Source organism: Manacus vitellinus, unplaced genomic scaffold (assembly GCF_001715985.3).
Source record: "Manacus vitellinus isolate BGI_N305 unplaced genomic scaffold, ASM171598v3 scaffold_84_pilon, whole genome shotgun sequence".
NCBI classification, from domain to species: Eukaryota; Metazoa; Chordata; class Aves; order Passeriformes; family Pipridae; genus Manacus; species Manacus vitellinus.
The window spans coordinates 1,745,582-1,766,469 of record NW_021940840.1 but is presented as its reverse complement, the minus strand read 5'-3'; the positions used below and the strand labels follow the sequence as shown (position 1 = coordinate 1,766,469).

Below are 20,888 nucleotides of genomic sequence, written 5' to 3'. Positions count from 1 at the left end.
CCAGAGGCAAGCAATCCAAGTCATATCCAGCAGGTGTTCAGACCTTCCCTTCGCAACAGCTGAATGAGGGCATATGCATACCCTGAGGACTCACCTATCCTTGCCATGTGCTCTGCTTTCTTCACCTCTTGCTCTGCACGGGTCTTGAAACGGTTTGAAGTATATTTGTACATCCTGTGATGATCAAAATTTATTAATCAGCAAACTCAGCAGTAAGGTCAAACCAAGATTTCATCACTGCATGAGAGAAAAAAGTCCCTACAAGTAGCTACTGTATACTCCTCCCAACAGACTCAATAAATGGAAGAGGTTTACATATCAGGAACTGGACATTTTGGTTGAACCTAGGCAAAAATCTCTTTAAGTCAGAGATGTTTTAGTAGAAGTTGCAACCACAATACCCTGTCTTTTTCTGCACTAGCCAGTGGGGGCAAAATATACCCATACTCTGAGGAAATCGCAAGACTTAGAGAAACAATTTCTTCTTCAGAAGTGGAAAGGAAGAATGAATATATATGGAAAGCTTCTCAAAATCCTCCCACTACAGCTAAATAATCTTTCCTTTTTCCTGCAAACAGCTGTCCACGGGTGCCATCTGACAGGTCCATCTCACGCAGCTTTTCTAGCTCAAAGCAGAAAAACAATCTGATCACAGCTGTAAGTTTCAGGACATTTCTGTGTGCTCCACATCTGACTTACAACCCTGTAAATTGTGCTGGAGCTGCAGTGGCTTGTTTCACCTTTCCTATATCTTTAAATGCCCAATGCAGATCCCAATCCACAGACTGCTGCAGAGTGAGAGACGGGTGTGTGTGAGGCCAAAGCTTACGAGTGCCTCTGAGCAGAGGCACGTAATTAGGGAAGACGACACCAAGGACAAGCAAAGCCTGCAGGAACTCAGATCATCTTAAGACACAAGGTTTTAGATGTATCAAGAGGAAAATCCTACTCCAAATAACTCTCTATGGAAAATAAACCTTTCCAGCATTTAGCCAAAGCAAAAGCCACTAGAAATGCTTTTTACATAGGGACATAAGGCTTGACTGACCAATTTATTGGAATCACATTTAGATCCCAATGAGAGACAAGATTACCTCCAAATGGCAGATAAACTGTCAGGACTCATGAGAAACCACACTCATGTACAGATGAAAAGTTTTGTTTAGGTTTGTTTCTGTGGGTGAGCACATACGGATGTTGGTACTGAGGTCAGAAATAGTCTCCCCAACAGGAATCCCTTGCTCCCAAATCTAGAAAATTCACACCACAAGCACAGTTCCCTGAAATACATTTTGCTAAACTCATTTTCTGCTATTCATAAGGATTTCCTCAGTGACAAAAAAGCAGACAGGTGCTAATGCTTCCAGAAATCACCCAGTTGGGTGAAGTCACTGTGACAGGAGTTGTAGAGACAGGATTTTGGCAGTATCATCTCTAACTTATGTAAGATTGATGAAAGCTACCTGGGGGCAAGAGAGAGAGCACAATGAAAGCCAGGCTGCTCTCAACATGCTGGTATAACCATATTACCTCATCCATATCCAACCGATTTTTCTGAGGAAAAAAAAAAAAAGAGAAAAGCAAGGTGAAGCTGAATTATCCCCCCATGCCCAGCTCAGAGGCAGTGCAGCTCCTGAGGGGACTATAGGGACAGCAGGGAGCACTGTGAGCAACTGTAGGGTGTCCCAGATGATGGCACCGTGAGCCATCACCAGCCTCGTGACATTCATTTACATACCCTAAATCCACGGTGGATTTCCATTCTTTGTTCTCTAACACCAACACTGGAACCTGCAGACAAGCCACTCTACAGGCTTTTCCTTCAGAGATGAAGGCAATCTGACTGACAGTCCTACTGCAGGAGGGAGCCCCCACTTAAGGGAAAGAGCCCCTCAGGATGTCCCACACCAGCTACGCAGAGTGTAACGCAGCAGCACCTCTGCTGCCTGTTCCATCCCTTTGCTGGACCAGGAAAGTACAACACTTACCTGGTCCAGGCTACTGGGCTAGAAACACAGCCATGCTAAAGAGCTGAGCACTGATGCTGCATCAGCTGACCCCAAAGGAGCCCATGTAGGTAAAACAGAGTCAGAAATCCAGAAATTCTTTACCCGGCAAATCAGGATTTACAGTAGCAAGTTTCCTGCCATCTGCAGGGAAACAACTGACCTGGCCAGCACAGGGAGTAGTGGGTGTAACATTCCTTGACTTTGCTCAGGTTTCTAATAACATCTCACACATTCTCACATAAGGAGCTGAGGAAGTATGAGTTTGACAGACAGACCATGCCCTGAGTTAGAAACCAGCCAGACTCTTCAGGCACCACTGGGCACATGACACTGGCCTGGGGTAGGTAAGAGCGCCTTAGTGGGCTGAGTGTGGGCCTATACTACTGAAATACCACTGCAAGCCAAAATGCTATACTAAAACAATCAGCTAATACTCTGCAAAATTACTACGATTTTATTAAACCAAATCATGCTAAAGTATCTAGAATGCAGACTGTGTGCTCCCAGGGACAGAAGAACACTACTGCCTCAAGCAGACTTAAATACATGTTTCCCTTTACCCTCCCACGCTGGTAAACTTTTCCAGTCTCTGTTCAGCCAACTGGAAGCACACCTCAGCTCACTGTCACATTTTTTGTTTAAGGGAATGTAAAAGAATAGAGAGAAAGCTATTTCTCAATCTCTATTCAAACCTAGATTAGCTACGTATAAAAGCAACTGTTTCAAACTGCTCAGTCTAGTTTCGTTTCAGTAATAATCCCAACGCCGACTATATGTATTTCCTTGTCCTGCTCAAAAAAACAACACAGTTACCCAACAGTTTTGTGTGAATATAGTATTTTGAACAAGGATCTTCATTTCTTAGTTTGTTCTAAAAGGGAGCCAAATTGCACCATTGACTCATGCAATTTTTAAAAACATTAGATTTTCCAAAATGTACCTCTTTTTCCATGACATCAGCACCACATGCCATTTTCTTATGGTCTGTTTCTGTGGCTTTAACACGGAATTATGCAGAATGTTTGCTGGAGAGCAAAATGTTAAACCTTTTCCCTAATGCCAAAAGGTCCCACGCATCTGCAGATTTTGGGTCCAACACTTACCTTGGCTTGTAGAGGCAGCACGAGAGTCGTTTGGTTTGCACTTTGTGTCCGTTGATGAAGATCCTCATCCTGGGATCGATGTATAGCACAGCAGCATAAGCACGGAAGGAACGGCGCTCCGGCTTGCTGCAAGAGAGCCATTTACTTCAGAACAGTGCCCTCAGCAAGACAGCCAGGTGAAAGAAAAGGCTTTTCTATTTTAACTACCAGGTAGCTACATTAAGTGAGGCTTTTCTTTAAAGTTTTTTTCTATCTGTGTCTTCTCCAGAGACTCTCTATTGAACTGTACATTGTAACTACTTCTACCAAATACTGATAATACACTACTGCAGTTTCAAGAGGGAGTTTGAATACATCTGCATAATAAACGTCAAAGCTATAAAAGGGACCATTTAACACTCTGTGCCCATCTGCCAGAGATTTCTTACCCTTTGGTGAAGCAACAGTGTGCTGCCACAGAACCTGCACTGCTCACACACAGACATGGTACCACAACATTAGGAGGAAGAAGCAGTGATGCCTTGAGAGCTCACATTAAAGAGGCTGAGAAGCACATGAGATCCCTGGAGGGATCAAAGGAGTTTGCTGCACTGTGCACTCAATAACGTCACTCTTAATACATAGAGACAGAGCTGCTTTACAGGGTCTGAAACTTCCCATGGAAAATTCAAGCACTTCAGGGAAGAAGCATGTAATCTCATTAGAAAGGTAAAGCTTGCTAAGTGTCCCCACAGAGCTCTGGGATCAAACATTTGGCTCATTTCAGCTCAGTCTTTCCTTTTCAGGCTACACATAATCAACCCAGCAAACACTCAGCTCTCTCTGAACAGGGCCCTCTGCTTCTCCAGCTGCCCTCAGAGTATATCCTTCTTCTTCCTATGCAGAAAAGTCCAGGAATGGCCCCTGCTCCCAGACAGATGTGATTATACACCCCACCTGCCCCCCCTGCACCATCCACCCATGGAGGCTGACCTGAACAGCGCCTCATCTTTTACCATTTAATCACAAAATTGAACAGAAGTTTAGAAGCAGCACAGACTGATGATGAAAACATCTTTGATGAGTGTAGAAAATTAAACCTATAGCTTAGGGCTCCTTGTTCTAAGGTGTCTAAAGGGCATTGAGTCTGCTGCTTTGGCTAAGCTGAGACCAGCTAGCACAGGTGTTCACCCAAAACACAGCCACAACACCCGTGGGCTAACACACACATGAATCCCAAACTACTACAGAATAAACTACAGATCTTCTACATTCTCCAGTTCAGTACAGAAAGAGATGCTTTAGAAAACCCCATGCACACACTATGTAGCCAAACCCCGCACCCAGTTTGATCAGGGCCTGCAATACTGGTCACACTTACGTTCCCTCAGGGGGTGTTTCTGCCATCTGAATGTCTTGTGGGTCAGAAGTCACATCCAGTTCTGGCTCTCCATTATCCATTAGTTTGAGGTTAAAGATGATCACCAGGGTGCCTGAGCAAGTAACAAGACGATCAGGCAAATCCCGGCCAAACCCCAAATACCTCACCCATGACCTGCACCATCCACATGTACCTTTCTCACCACGTATCTTACTGAACTGCTCCATCACTTCTCGTTCTGATTTGAAAGGGGAATACTTGTAAATGAGCTCCGTCTCAATAGCAAACTTCTCCATGTTGTCCGTCAAAGGTTCATGGCTCCGTGCATTCCAGGTGGGCAGGGGAACAATGACCTGCAAATCCCATTGTACTGAGAGTGACTCCAGCTCTCCCACTCCAGTCAGCCCCTCCTGTGGGTCACAGCCCAGTGATTTACCCCTCCTGACAGCCCCCTAATTCACCATGAGTCCTTTCCAGCTTTTCAGTGGTTTGCACATCTGTCAAATGCTTGAAGACCCTCTTTGCCAGCCTCTGAGTTGCTTTCCTACAACACCAGTCTCAGACTGAACCACCTCTGAGTCACCCATATGGTACCAGCTACTCACACACTCAATAGCTTTTTTCCCCTCCCCTTGTAGCAACTTTCATAACACTAAAAAAACACTCAAACTTGCCTTTTTTTAAAATGTAATCCTCTGGCTTAATTTCTCTCATGAACTCAAATATCCTTCACTCATTTAACCTGATCTCACTCTTTATTACTTTTATGGGGTTCTAGCAAGGTTACTGGTGGTTTCTATTATTTAGAGCAAAAACACAGATAGAATTATAAACTGCAGCTGCACAAAGGACTTCAGTCATGGGCTGGCAGCCAGCATGCACTGCCCCTCCCCAGCTTCTCTGCACAGTTCCCTACACTCACTCCCTCCCTCAGGACAGAAGATGTTTCCTGAGATGCCATCTCAATGCAAATTTAAAACTTTTCATTATCGGCCTTGCCTGGAGCAACATTGCCCGAGTTATCTATTAAGATATACAAGTTTTTTTTTTTCACAGGTTGAACCACACTGACTTTTTATTAAAAAGAAGAATATCTGAAAGAAGAGACATGCCTGGAGTTTATGACCCGTGGGTAGCAACTTCAACAACACCTTTTATTCTCTACAGAAAATCAAGTTAGAGCAATAAATTTAAATACATCTCAAACTCAAATTTTGTGGGAAAAGGAAAATGCAAGAAGTCTGAGCATTTTCTGAACTCAGCAAAAGCACCTTTAAGTGACTGAAACAAGCCCTTCAAACTTGCTGTAGAGGGACTTCTCAAAGAGAATTAAAACCAAAAGGAAGAAATCTTTGTTGACTTTGCAGAAGCCCTACAAGCATATCACTAAAAGAAAACCATATGCTTGATCCTACAAGAGTGGCAACCAGCCCTGACACAGACCATTCTCCTGTGAGAGCTGGGCAAGTTCAGACAAGGCAGCATTCACTAAATTACTTCATTGCAACAAGCACATGCAAACCTCATCGATGCCTTCTTCCTCATGGAATGTCCGTGACAAGAGGAGACAAGTCATGGTGTTGTCTTTCTTTGTGAAGAGGATAAAATCCTTCCCAATCCGCATAGAACCCCTGTAGACAGAGATCGGGCTGCATGTTACACCTGATGTACCACACTGTTCAAAACACAGACCACTTTACTGAGCTTTCTTCCCATTATGTTCAATTATAAGATGCCAAAACCAGGTTAGGCAGAAGGGCAGAAACAGCAACTACCATTTCTCTCTAAATATCTCATTCCTTTCAGAAGACATCTCAATCTAGACATTTTCACAGTGTTTCAGAACATTTAACACCAGTCACAGTTAAAACATGCAGAAGTACAGCACAGCGTTCCAGACTCCTACTATGTAGACAGTTTAAATAAAAGGAAAAAAAATTTAAAAAGAGAACTAGGGGGAGATGTGACAGTAACCTTCAAACCTCTGAGCAGAAATATCAGTGACAAAACAAGCACACCTCTCATTTCTCTGTATCTGGAATGAATAGCAGCAGTCTGGAGACAGAAAATTAATTTCCTAATATCTAACTAAAGCCTCACTGACACTTCAGCCAAGGCAGCTTAGCAGTTCATTGTCACAAAAAGGGACAGTCCCATCTTCCTCCTCACTCTCCTATCCAAAATAGTGTCTTTGCATCTTCTCTGTTACCCTGTTACCAAACTCATCCAAAAAACCTTAACAGATAACAATTAACATTGCATTGAAAGAGGTATCAGTCTTACATCAGTGCATTTGTCTTGAGACTGGCTTAAGGCCATACCACAGCGATACCGCAGCTCACCCTTCACATGCTGGGGCTTCAGGCAGCATTTCTCAGCTGTAATACAGTACAACTCTTATTCAAGGTTAAGAAGGGACACAGATCTGTCCTGGAAGTGCACAGGTCAGAATACGGGATGTGTCCTATGCTGCAGCTGAATCAATACTACCTCAAGATCCCCTAAATCCTGGTTTTTTTCCCCCCAGATTATAGAGTCACGCCAATTTCCCAGTAAAATGCATATAATCAAGCCACACATGCCAGGACAAAGCAGAACAGAGTAAGCCATAAAGCTCTCTAACTTTTCCAAAGACACAGCAAGCATCTTCCTCTTTCCTAGCGAATCCCCTCCAGCAAGATTTCCTCCCCACCTCTGTTCCTCTGCACTTAATCCCATTCCTCCTCTCATTCCTTCCATCATTCCCCCTTTTTCTGCTTTTGTTTGGTTTAAGAACAAAAAGAAACAGTTAAAGTCCATCTGCCTTGCACCAGACAACTTTCCTACTGAGAGGCTGCAACACTATTTTGTTCTAATTGTATTACTTGGCTGTTGCAGGCAGGTTTTTCAAATTACGGTTTGGTTTCCAGCTCTTTCATTATTTTTCCCTGGCTCTGACCTGCACCTTCTGTCTCACGCAAACATAGTGCCAAAATACTGTCATCAGCTGTGGACAGCCTTCTTGGCCACGGGAGAACCACAGCAGATGTTGACAGAGCTCCTGCCTTACCAAACCAGGGCATCTTATCTAGAGTTCATCTGCTTTATTTTTCTGGAAAAAAAGATATACACCTTCAAGCAAAAAATACATTAACCAACCACCTGGCTTCTGACCTCCCCAACCTCAGAAGGCTGGCTTTTGTTATACCTACGATTTCAAGCCGTTCCCATACTGCCCAATTTGAGTGGACTCAGGTGATCGCTTGGCTGATTTACCAAACTGGATAACACTGGCAGCTTCATCTGCAACAAAAGACAGGGAACAAAAAGAGCTTATTTTAATGTACAGACACACACACACACACATCTTTTAGATAAAGAAGGAAGATAACTACTTCACCAACTGGAAACAGCACAGAAAGACATGAAAGAGGACAAAAGCCCAAGTTGAAGTTCCATCCTGAAGCTGAACCACAGAGCCCTGTGAGGTGTGTGCTGCTCGAGGGCACTGACATTATCAGAAACTTTCTACAGGTGGCATGATGCTGACAAAAAGAGTTTTTAAGTTTCAGCCTAGTCCAGTGTCCCATCTGAACTACATGAAGACATTTCTTTTTGTAAAAAAAAAAAAAAATCCATAAAAATGGTCTGTTTATGTCCACCACAGTTACCAATACTCATAAACCAAAACCTTGGGAAGTGGCAGCTCTGCTGCATCCCATGTCCCACTGACACCACACACTTGAGAGCACTGGTACTAGAGCATAAGTCAGGACTATAAAAAAGGTCAGGATCCAGAATAAACACTACTATTTCTTCACAGTGCTGAATTGAACACTTTGGTTAATTAAAGCACTAGTAAGACACAAGCTAACTTTGGAAGCAGATTGCTGGACCCATGGCAGCAGGACAGCTGGGAGGAAAGGCAGCATGAGCAGGTCCCACAGCAATTAGTGGAGTATTTCATTAGCACAGGACAAAATGAAAGGACATGATGGCTTTACAGCTGAGAGGGTTTGTCATTTTTAGTTCCAGCCTTTCTACTTTCAAGGGATAAAGCCAAAATTTTAACATCATCCCTAGGACAGAATGATTCCTTTCCCTTCCCCCAAGAGACAGTAATCATTCCACCAGAGGGTTTACTGGGAGAAATGAAGTGCAATTCCAGAGACAAGGAACACAAAGTGCCTTAACAGGAAGGCTAACAACAATCACAGCTCTCAAATGCATACACAAGCTGTGAGGGAGCACGGGACATCACTCACCCCACTACGCTGAGGGAGGCTGAGCCCATGGACTGGCTAGATTTCAGCACCCAGGAGACACACTCAGGCTCACCAGCCATGACAGCCAGTTTTACAGTAAGATATTCAGTATTAACAGCATTGGTCAGACATGGCATCACTGAGCTGGTGTCAGAATGCCATTTTCAGTTGAAATCATATTCAGATTTAAAGCCACAAATACAGGAGAGCAACTGTGCTAACCCCTCACTGTCTCAACTGTGGGTGTTCATAGTGGAGCTCCACAGCTATTCCAAAACCAACTTTGGACTCGATGAGGGTACCTCTGCCTTCTCTTCAGCCTACTGTAGTATTTTCTAGCCAAAGAAAACATTGGAATATCTTGTATGTGAGATCTGGGTAAAGATGTCCATGATGACATTATTTTTATTATTATTATTATTATTATTACTATTATTACTCTAACTACTATGACTGTGTTATTTTTAAAGCCTGGTCAGGAAAGGGGATAGGGAATATTCTAAGAAGAGAAGGACTACTGGAACCTTTTTGTTGTATAAACATTTTTCAATAACTATTTTTAAGAAACCTTCAGGAAGCTAAAAAAGTTAAAGAGTAATTATCCAAAGCATTTCCTCTTTTAGAAAGGGTGACCATATGGTTCATCACTCAATGCTGGGTGTCTGAAACCACTCTATAATGACTCTTCTTTCAGGGCAGAGAGACGAAGGCAGTGCTGAGCAGAGGGGACTGTGAGGGAGCACCTCTCTGCTCCAGACTGACTGTCTCTGGGAGAGATTTAATCTTTACATCCTCTAAAGAATCAAGATACAAATGAATTTTTTTCCAGCTCTTTTGAGTTAAGGCTCTGGAGGGAGTTTCACTTAAGGCTATTTTAGTCACAGTGGTTCTGTTCTGTTGTGTTTCAGAGCTACTAGATTAAAAAAAGGCAAACTTCCTGGCAAGAAAAAGGAGGAGGGGGGGAAATCTATGCTAAACAGACGAGAGAAAAACAAGTTGAAGAAATTCACTCAATATGGCAGAGTAGATCTTCAGAGCCCAAAAAATCAAGGGCACATTGTCAGAGGTTGAAACTGGCCCCTCTGAGAGGTTGGGGGGGGCTCAGAGGTGATTGGGTGCCAGGACAGTGTTCCCTGGAGAGCCAATCACTGTCCATGTTGTTCGCTTCTGCTCAAAATCATATATCACAGCACCGGAAGCTGTTGGCAGTTCTATCTTGGTTGTTTTGCTAGTGGTGTCTGCTGCGGGTAGGTGGAGAAGGCCAGGGGGTGGCTGGGCTCCCTCTCTCTCCCCCTCCGGGGGAAGAGGGGAGCCCTGTGGCCCTCCTAACTCTGCCTAGGCCAGAATTAGAGACAGCACTGGAATGAGTGCATGTTTGTGAGGGATGCGACTCACAAACAACTGGTAAGTGGGAGAGAGAGAGGTAGGCCCTGCAGCCAGGCCCTCTTCTTCTTTCCCCCCCACCTTTGCAGCCAAGTTGCAGAGGAGGGATGTTTTCTCCCTCTCGCTGTTTAGTGAGAGTGGATGCGAGGCTCAGCATTGGAGCAGAGCCAAGTGGACAGGCCTGAGGAGGCTCGATTGCTAGGGAGAAAATCCCAGGCAAGAATTGGAGACGGACCCCCAGAGAGCTCTCCAGGGGGCCCGGAGGATGTCTCTGTCATGATCTAAAACGCAGGACAGCCGAAAACCCGAGGAGAAATCAACATTCCAGGACGTGGACGCTTGATAAGTTAAACTACACTGCAGCAGCCTACGAACCGAGGTATGAGAGAGAGAAATCACACAGCAGCAGAAGAGCAAGGACTCAAAGCTATCTTCTTGGACTTCATGAGGAGGAGAGACTGCAACAAACAACTGGAACTTGGGGAGGGGGAGCGTTCAGGAGCCCAGAACACTCCCACAGCCTTGAAAAGCTGCTCCTGGACTAAAGTTAAAGAAGGGGCTTGAAAGGACTGACTGATAGAAATGTAATATATATATAGTTGCCTTTAGTTTGTATAGTATTTATTTGTGTAAATAAATGTATATACTTCCCCCTTCCCCTACAGAAGCCTCTAGCCTGAAAGTTTCTCTCCGGTGTTAGGATAAATTGTTGGGAAGGGGTGGGGGGAGCCTGGAAAATTGGATTTGGGATTTCTAATGTGGCTCAAACTGCCACAATTTTTGGTGCCGTGACTCGGATAATCTGATTGGCTGTGGGTAGAAAACATGAGACTTGTTGACATAACAAAGAGAAGTTTTCAGACATAACAAACTGTACCAGGGCTGATAAGGTAGAGCTTTAGTTAGAATGTAAGTGCTTGATATGGAGTTAAGTTCATAGTAATGTTGTGCTAATGTATAGTAGAAGGAGTTGTATTTCATTTTAGGTTATATGTTAGTTGTAGAGTATTGGAATTGTTGTGATATATGATTTTTCCCAGAAGCAGGGGGTGGAAGTAGAGTCGTGCTGGGGGAAAACTGTTTTAGAACTGAAGTTCTAAAATGGTAAACCCCCAGGGGGTGGAGACCCTTGGGGTTTGAGCCAATGAGCGCTTCTGCAAAATATAAACATATCACAAGCAGACCGGAAGAGAAGGTGATGTTGTTGTTGTTGTAGTTGTTGTTGTTGAAGTGGCCATGTTGTAAAGCCACAAGGAGAAAGGGCAGGAGCCCCCAGGGTGGGGGGGGGGCTACAGGGACTTGGAACAGCCTAAGGCTGGGCTAAGTACCTGTAGCTAGAAAGCTAAAGAAGTTTCCTCCACCGTGAGTGGGCAGACGGAGCAGCAGCAGAGACAGCAGCAGATGGAGAAAGTGGCAGAGAGCCAGAAGAGATAAGAACGAGCAGCAAACAGGCATTGCAGCCAAGGATGAGAGACACAGAGTTGTCTGAAGAGAAAGAGAGCCAGCAGCAGAGAGAGCAGAACTAAGCTCTACAGACAGAGTTTTGGGATAAGAACTGAACCAAAAGACCCCAAACCCCTCTGAGACCTCCTAGAGAGAGGAGGATGAACTTTTAGTCTCGGAGTGCTACAGCACTGCAGGAAGGAGCTGAAAAGCTCAGAGAAGGAATGTGGAGGGGGTGACCTTGGCCCCCCCGCTGCTTGAGACAGAGCACAGAGCTCTGCAAAGGGGGCTTGAATCCCCTGAAAATACGGACCGTCACAAAGACCCCTGAGCTTCGTTGATATGACCGTGGTGAGGCGACCGTTGTCCAGGTGAACGCAGCCCACGGATGAGAAGACCCTCGCTTGAAGATGAGTGGCCGAGAGGGCTTGGATACCCCCCTCGTGTGTACTGGCAGAGATCCAGCTAAAGCTGCTGCATGGAAGAGAGAGAGACAGACTGCTACTCTGAAGAGAATGCTGCTCTGAGAGTGGAAAGGATCTTTTCCTTCTTCCCTCCTGGACTTTTATTTGGAAGGGAGAAGAGATTTGATCCATTGTAAATACTGTTATGTCATGGTAGAGATAGTTAAGATTGTATATAATGTATTGTAGTATTGATTTTGTACAGTCATTGTAATATATAACCCTTTCCCCCCATTTTGAGTCTCGTGTGGTGTCTGGAAAACCCATCTCACACTGGGTTGAGATGTGGGAGAGGGGCTTGGACTAGGGAATTAGATTTTGGAGCTCTCAAACCATGACAGCACATATAAAACGATTCTTAATAAGGAACATCAGACCTCAGAGATGAAGAAATCGGTAGATGGAGTTGTCTAGTTCTGGAGTATTCCTGAAGTCAGACCTGGTTCACCCTTTGAGGAAAGTCCTCTCATATCTCAAAGTTCTCCAGCTGAGAATATACCAAAGAAGGTCCTGATCTGAGCAGAGAAAATTATCCTTCCTACCTTCTCCACAAATTCATCTGCTATATTCATATTAGGTAGAGTACTTGCAGAGGACTCAACAGCATCCTCAAAAGATATCTCAGAGCCAAAGAATCTAATGCACGACGTAGGGGAAATCAGCCTAAAGCAAAGTTGAGCTTTCCTTGGAACAGGGGAAAAAAGGGAGAAGCTCCAAGGTTCTCTGTAACCACAAGACACCAGCCCCATTGGGTGATGGCTGGAAACCACCAGTGATTAACAAATCACTTTGATACATGTTTCTGCAATTTATTTCAAAAATCTGTTAACTTGAGAGGAAATGTCAGTGTTAAAGATTACGGTTTAACCTTAAACAAGGTTAAACAGACATTTTCCCCTGAGAAATGTGTAGACCGCTCCCCTGAAAATGGTCTCCAAGAGTCTCTGCCCACACACACAAGTGTGTACACACTCTAAAATAAGTGCTGAAATCCCATTTACATTTAAACAGTGTTCCTCACCATTGTGAGCCTTGGATAAATAGTATTTTTAAAATAAAGATCTAGTAAAGTAACCAAGACACTAGTACTTATTTAACTGCTTCCAGGAAAACAAAAACTGTTCTGAGCTTCCAAACTTCAAAAATACAGTTTAAAAGAGCAAGAAGTGATATATCTCTCAAAAAACAATGGAACGGGTCCTCTTAAAAAAGTATTACAAGCCAGCTGAGACAGGTGACTGGGATAAGTCTGCAAAGATTTACCCAGGCAAGTCACTGATGGTGACTGATCTGGTTGCCTTCTGCAAGGCAGCCCTTTCTGTTTATGTGGAGAGCAGTGTGTATTGTTTGGCTGGACTTCAGCCAAATGGTCAACACAGATTTCCACAGCCTACTCCTGGACAAACTGGGGAGACTAGACCAGACAGGTCATATGCAAGACAAGAAGGGAACTCGCTCACAGATTGTGCTCAGAGGTGATCATCAGTGGTTTTCATTCTGGCTGGCAGCCTGTCACAAGTGGAGACCCCTGGGGATTGAAGCTGTGGTCCATGCTGCTCAACATCTCCATACAGGATTTGGATGATGGGATCAAAGGCACCCATATCAGCTTTGCTGATGAGGGTGAACTGGGCACATAGGGAAAGCTTTCTTAGAGACCTAGATAGGCTGGAATAGCGGGCAAGCAAGACTTGTCTGAAGTTCAAGGGAAGCGTAAGGTCCTGCACCTGAGATGAAATAACCCAAGAGCCCAGCACAGACTGGGATCTGCAGGGTGTGGGGAGCTGCCATGCTGGAAGAGACTAAGAGGTCCTGCTGGACAACAAGCTGAGCATGATTGACCAGTGTCCCATGACAGCAAAACAGGCAAACAGGGACAGTATCCACAGGGACACTGCCACAAAGATGGAGATGTGATCATCCCACTCAACTCCTTGCTTGTCAGGCCCCTCTGGCAGTACTCTGTCCAGTTCTGTCTCCTTAGTTCAGGAAGGATGCAGATAGACTGGACAAAGTGTGAAGGAGAAGGTGATCAGAGGGCTGGAGAGCCTGCCTTACGAGGAAAGCTAGATCTCCTTCCTGGAGAAGAGAGGGCCCAGGGGGAATCTCATCATAGTATTCCAGTACTTGAAGGGTATCTACAAAGAGGATGGAGGTTCTCTCTTCCCTAGGAGCCACATGGAAAAAACAAAGGGCAACAGTACAAGTTGCACTGCGAGAGGTTTCTTCTTTATGTAAGTAAGGAATTTTTTAGACATCAATCAATCAACCCCTGGAACAACTCCCCAGTGATGTGGTGAAATCTCCTTCACTGGAGGGACAGGGTGCTAAATCATCTCCTCCCTTTCCCATGAAAGGGAGCAGATGATCTTTGAGGTCCTTTTCAACCTGAGCTGTTCCATGATTCTAAAATGCAAGTTATAGACTTCTTTTTCTTCAATCGCTTAAGAACATTACAGATCACTTCCTAAATCAGTTGTTACACTTTTTCAACCTACAAGTTGACTCACTGAATCATTCAACCTGTATTTTGATTCACTGAATTCATGAAGCACCTTCAGAGCCAGGCAGCAGGTAAAATTCTCAAGCCCAAGTATCCTCAGTAGTGATTCCACTGAAAATCTGGGAAATGCTGACCTCAGACGGGCTGCATGAGAACTGTTGTTCAGATTTCTAATGGACTCCTATCTAGTCCCTTATGAAAAAGCCAAACTTTAGGGCTAGTACTATTACCCTCTCTGTCAGGGGCGGGGGGCTTTTACACTGGATATTAGGAAAAAGTTATTCCCCTAGATGGTGACTGGGCAATGAACAGGCTTCCCAGGGCAGTGGTCACAGCACCAAGCCTAAGAGCGCTCAAAGAGCATTTGGATAACACTCCCAGACACATGGTGGGATTTTGGGGTTGTCCTGTGCAGGGCCAGGAGCTGGCCTTGATGATTCCTGTGGGTTCCTTCCAACCTGGGATATTCTATAATTCTGATATCTCCCTTTGGGACATGACAGTTCTTTTGAAAAGAGCTGTCCTGTGGTATCGCTGAATCTTCAGACCTTTTGATAACTCATGACTCTACAGTATGAGATGTCTGCCGCTTGAGTACAAATGTATCTTGATCTTCAGACCACACAACCCAGAGTGATCATTAAGAGAGCCAATGCAGCAAGTACTCAATGCAACTTGAATCACTTGACAAACACTCCTCGTTTTTAGAAATGAGAAGCTGTCATTTGGCTTGCTAATCAGGAGGCATCAGACAGAGCACTCAAATCTGGCCAACTGCCTCGCTCTGTTTTCAGAGCTTGCCAAAGAAATCTAGAAATGTCCAACACAGAACAAGACCAATGAGAACAGCAATAGAGTAATACAGAGAACGTGTTAATGGAATGTTCAGAGCCTTCAGCTTTTCCCTCTGTGTAGAAGTGCCCAGAGGCACTCATCCTCCCCAGATGGTGCCTCATCAAGCCTTCCAAGTTGTCCTTTCAGCGTACTTGGGAAGATCCCATGGGTTCCAACACACAATGGCAAGTCACAGAGTTATTCTTTTTAGCATGTCAGCTTTATCTAGGATAAAATTAATTCTTAATTAAAGGCATCATGCACAAAAATAAAACACTCCCAAGCTCTATGATTTCTGTTGAAGCAAGGGTCTGTATGAAAGGAGAAAAGCCCAATAAAAGGTCTTCTGCTGACATCTCCTAAAGTCATCTGAGATGGATCAAGGAGATCTTCAGGATGCCATTAAAACTGGCAGGTCTGCATTATGAGAAACTAAAGTTCAGATCCCTACAGCCAGGGATGGAACCAAAGAGAATCCCATGAAGGGAGCTTGGATTAAAGACTCTCCTCAGCTGCTTCTGTTCATTCTGACAGGCTGTCCATGCTGTCTGTGCAGCACATGGAGCTTCCACCCAGCTGCCCTTAGTCCAGTGACTTTCAAATGCTCATCAAGCCTTAAGGTGAATGCCCAGTGCTGAAGCCGTGAAGATGTGATCAGAGTTAGACTGTGCATCAAACAATATATCTGAGACTACAGAAAATTAAGAAAGGCTTTCTTGAAAGCTCTAAATGACACTGCATACTGATTTTACATTCTGAAAAGTGATGTCCTGGAAAGGGGTAAAGGTAACTTTACAGCCTAGGTAAAATTAAAAAAAAAAGTATCTAAAAAAACCAAATATAGTATTTTTTTTTCAGACACAGAATAACCCAAATTTGATGCAAGCATCAAGACAGTCAAAGGACATGAATTACATGGTATTTGCTGTATCTGATGCATAGTGCTATGAAATACCACTACAATCCATAGTAGCTGCCAATCTCCTTTACTGAGTATCTCAGATTAACAGTCAGGATAAAATCCTTCAACATTTAGCTGAAAGATCAGTCAAAAGAAGCAATATAACCATTACTTAAATCCCACTTTGTCACAAAACCAGCAATACGAAAGCAACAACAGCGTAAAAGCTGTCATGAAACTTGGTGGCACTAGAACAGACATCTGCCACCTTCCAGAGACAAACAGGTAGTTTTCAAGACAGGCAGAAAAGGTTGTATTTCCTCTCCCTGATACAAGGGCTTGCAAGAAGGTCATAGTTCAGTCTCGGAGTCTTTTTTATAGATGGGGCTTTATTGCTTCCTTCAGTTCCACGGGTGGTGGAAAAGTACTCTCAGAAGACCTGTCTAGCATTCCTAATTGTATTTCTAAGAATATACAGAAGGTACCTAGAGTTCAAACAAATTCTTTCATGGAGGTCACAAATCTGTGTATGCACCAACAAATGTGTACGCATCTTGTGTGCACTAACAAATGGAATGAAACGTCTTGTATCTGTGCTGAGAGAAGAGTTCAGTCTCTCCATACTAGCCTGCATGGGGCTATGGTTTTGGATTTGCGTTTAAAAGAGTGTTGCTAATACAGCAATGTTTTCATTAGTGCTGAGCAGAGCTTACACAACATCAAAGCCTCTCCTGTTCCTCACACCGCCCCACGAGCAAGTAGGCTGGGGTGCACAAGTTGTTGGGAGGGGGACAAAGCAGGGATAGCTGACCCCACCTGACCCAAGGGATATTCCAGACCATATCACAGAATCCTAGAATGGTTTGGATTAGAAGTGACCTTTAAAGACCATCTCGTTTCAACCACCCTGTCATAGGCAGGGACACCTTCCACTAGACCAGGTTGCTCCAGGTCTCATGAAACAGGGTGTAATGCTCAGCAGATAAAGCTGGGGAAGAGGAAGGGAGCATGTTTGGTGTTATGGCACTCTCCTTCCCAAGGCACCGTTGCGCACGATGGAGCCCTGCTCTCCTGGGGATGGCAAACACCTGTCTGCCCATGGGAAGTGGGGAATTAATTTCTTGGTTTGCTTTGCTTGTGTGCACAGCTTTTTTCTGACTCTCTCCATCACCCCACAGGAGGAGGAGTGAGCTGTTTGGGGCTGAGTTGCCAGTTGTGGTTAAACTATAACAATATCACAAGAGGAACTTAAAGTACTGAGGGATCGGAACAAAAATGTTAGTTGCTGCTTATTCACCCACCTCCCTTGCCTTCTTCAAAACCTCCCAATTTCACCCAACTTTTCTGTCCCGTGGAGAACTCCTCACAGGACGATTTACCAGTCCCCAAGACTGAAAGAAGGTGGTGTGGGTTGACAGTAAGCTTATTGATGCTGAAGCAAAGCAGGAGAGCTTTTAGGTTTCTCCTGTTAGATATAATACAGATTTATATAAATCCTTATAACAAGACAGAAGTACATATTATATTCTTCTCATATTTTAAGATTTTATATTGTCCAGTATTGATCTCCGTCACAATGCTAATGATGAAACAACAGCAAAGTGTTTTCAAAGTTGAGTCTTCAATTTCCGCCGTGACACACCTGACTAGAGCTGAGATACACTGACCACCTGGCAGCCATGGATGGGGAAAAGGCTTATGCCCATCAAAGTTTGTGCTTGTTCCCCATCTGGCTACACTATTCTCCCTTCAGCCCTAAGGCCAATTTCAGTGTGCTGGAAAACTACAGGCCAGGCTGACCCAACTCTATAATGCAGCAAAACAATTTTCTTTTGACCAGATTAGTTTTCTGCAACTGAAGAGGTGAATAGTTTTATATATAACATGGTACAAAAGAACCAGTGCAGAGGCAGGAACACACATACAGGCATGAAACACGCTCTTTTCAACAGAACTAAGATGTTAATTCAGTCTAAGACATAACATGAAACCTCAGCTTGCAAATTCAAGTGTAATTTCCTGTCACTTACTTGAATCCATTCCTGTTCCATCATCCAAAAAACACAGCATGAATCCACCTCGTAGGTCCTCTCGTTGCTCTGCAAGAGAAAGGTCATTCACTGCTCTCACAAGCAAAAGTTCCATAAAATGGGATTGGTGTTAACAACAAAAGTAACACAACAAATAGGACTTTTACAACACCAATATGGCTAAGCTGTAAGAAAGAGCACCAGATTTTTGTTACAGAATGACTAAGAACTCTGCACTTTATACTGTATGTAACTGTGTGCTACAAGAGCGTACTGTGATAGCTGATTTCTTAAGCACTCAGTAAAAACTGCAACTCACTTCACCCGACCTCAGGTGAAGGCTGACCTAAAGTGCTTCCCTGAGGTATTTGTAAAAGTACTCTGTTTTGAAAGACAACAGGCACTGGGGCACAGGAGAAATGGTAGAAAACTAGAATCATTTACATTGGAAAAGATCCTGGAGATCATCAAGTCCAACCAACATGGGCAGATGGTGACTCCACCACTACCCTGGGCAGCCTGTTCCAGTGTCTGACCATCCCGTCAGTGAAGAAATTTTCCCTAGTATCCAATCTAAACATCCCCTGGCACAACTCGGGGCTATTTCCTCTTGTTCCTATCACTTGTTACCTAGAAAAAGAGCACAACACCCACCTAGTTCCACCCTCCTGTCAGGGAGTTGTAGACAGCCAGAAGGTCCCCCCTGAACCTCCTTTTCTCCCAGTTGAGCTTCTCCAGCTCCCTCAGCTCCTCCTCACCAGACTTGTGCTCCAGACCCTTCCCCAGGGTCATGCTCCCTGGACATGCTTCAGCCCCTCAATGCCTTTCTTGTCGTGAGGGGCCCAAAACTGACCCCAGGATTGGGGCATAAACACCCTCACTCTTATTCTATCAAGGACAGCACGCATTTGCAGCCTAAATCCAAGTTAACTACTGACTTAATTGCTGACATGCAAGGAAGCAGTAGGAGTGACTTACCAGTATAAATGTCTATTCTCGTGGCATCTGCATCTCTACAAAGCAATAAAAACACAACTGTTATTCAAACGTCAAAGAGAAATTAAACCAAAATCCAGGCACATGTAATCATTTCCAAAATAGCTGGCTGCACACATCAAAGTCTGCAGAGGCCCCACAGCCAGCACTGATAGAAAATTAAAAGACATATTTTCCTACTTTTTGCCTACTTGAACTTAAACTCCAGCACAAGACATTGCTGGCACACAACCAGATCTGGTGACAGGGAGTATCACTGGCTTTTTAACAGAAGTCATATTTTGTATTTTTTATAAAGTCTATTAGAAGTGAAAATTCCTCAAGATCAACTAATAGACAGGTGAATTAAATCTCAACCGAAGTTACCTTTGGGAATTACATAGTCTCAGGTACGTACCTGGCATTATCTACAAGTTCAGCAAGGGCACCAAACAAGAACTCATGGGTAGTTCTGGAACAAAACACAGAAATCAGCAGGGTTACAGCAACACTTAAAAAGAGAGACCTTTAAATAAACAAGAATCTCAACCACATTTCAAACAAATCCAATCAAATGTCTACCACACTATGGTCTGGCTGGCAGCAGGTTAGGAATGAGCAATTTAGTGCCTCCCAGAGGCAGCCAGGCAGAAGCCAGGCTGCCCCAAACTGCAGCTCAATATGGTCTAAAATATACGGCAGGTACGCAGACACAGCAGAGAAAATGATGGACCCAATGAACCAGCCTATGACACTGACAATAATTCATGGCAATCCTTACTCACATCGACAGGTCTCTTTAGAGCAACTAAACACTGCCTATATGTAAACACAGACAAGTGAGGGTTATCACACAATCACAGAATGGTTTGGGTTGGAAGGGACCGGAAGGCTCATCTCATTCCAATCCGCCTGCCATGGGCATGCACACTTTTCATTACATTAGATTGCTCCAAGCCCCATCCAGCCTTGCCTTGAACACTTTCAGGTATGGGGTAGCCACAGTTGCTCTGGACAACAAGACATGGACATTATGCACAAGGTTGGTCTCCCCCATGTACACAGTCTCATCGTAAAAGTTATTTCTGACAGGAAAAAGCTTCGGGATCCTGGGAGACTTTCAATAGCTGCAACTGCTGCTAATCCAGACAAAGAGTCTTCTAACACCACTGTACCACAATGCCTTCCCAACTCCATGCTAAAATCATGAACCCAGCTACCACTTCAGCACAATCTCAAGAGCCACGTTTAGTTTCCAGCCTCTTAACTGCCATCTCTTAGAAGCAGCACCTATTTGGAAGCCATTAGTTATGTGCCTCAACACTGAAGGAAGATACATGGTGAGAAACGTTAAGGAGCTAATAAAAATCATTACAATATATTGTCTGCCAACATAAATGCTGTATCTCCACTTAATGCCCAAACTGGCAACTTGGCTTCAAAATCCAACATTATTTCAAATGCAGATGAGCCTTATTGACCACAATATTAACAGCAGCTGTAAGACTGGAAAAACAGCTGCTGGGATTTGTTGCTCCTCTAAGATGTTTGACGGAGAGATCAAGGCCTCAGAAACTGGTTTTATCAATGTGTTTCAGTTTGCACAAAACCCTCACAAACAACCTGTTCTCACCACTAC

General features: G+C 44.1%; 1 protein-coding gene across 4 annotated transcripts in view; it reads right to left on the bottom strand.

The window, feature by feature from the left end:
• The window catches only part of MORC2 (MORC family CW-type zinc finger 2), a 39,685-nt gene extending 19,616 nt beyond the window's left edge, over nt 1–20,069 (bottom strand). For 2 of the 4 annotated variants that reach the window (XM_029964926.1, XM_029964927.1), the window contains exons 1-9: nt 19,668–20,069; nt 19,253–19,287; nt 18,275–18,343; nt 7,664–7,754; nt 5,995–6,103; nt 4,666–4,825; nt 4,473–4,584; nt 3,113–3,238; nt 95–174 (exon numbers count right to left, since the gene is read on the bottom strand). In XM_029964926.1, coding sequence (XP_029820786.1) covers nt 95–174; nt 3,113–3,238; nt 4,473–4,584; nt 4,666–4,825; nt 5,995–6,103; nt 7,664–7,754; nt 18,275–18,314 — 718 coding nt within the window. In that variant the 5' untranslated portion in view covers nt 18,315–18,343; nt 19,253–19,287; nt 19,668–20,069. Of the gene's footprint in view, nt 1–94; nt 175–3,112; nt 3,239–4,472; nt 4,585–4,665; nt 4,826–5,994; nt 6,104–7,659; nt 7,755–18,274; nt 18,344–19,252; nt 19,288–19,667 lie in introns of those variants that run through there. The other 2 variants (XM_029964928.1, XM_018085654.3) reach the window with 2 other exon arrangements.
• Nucleotides 20,070–20,888: the final 819 nt, after the last annotated feature.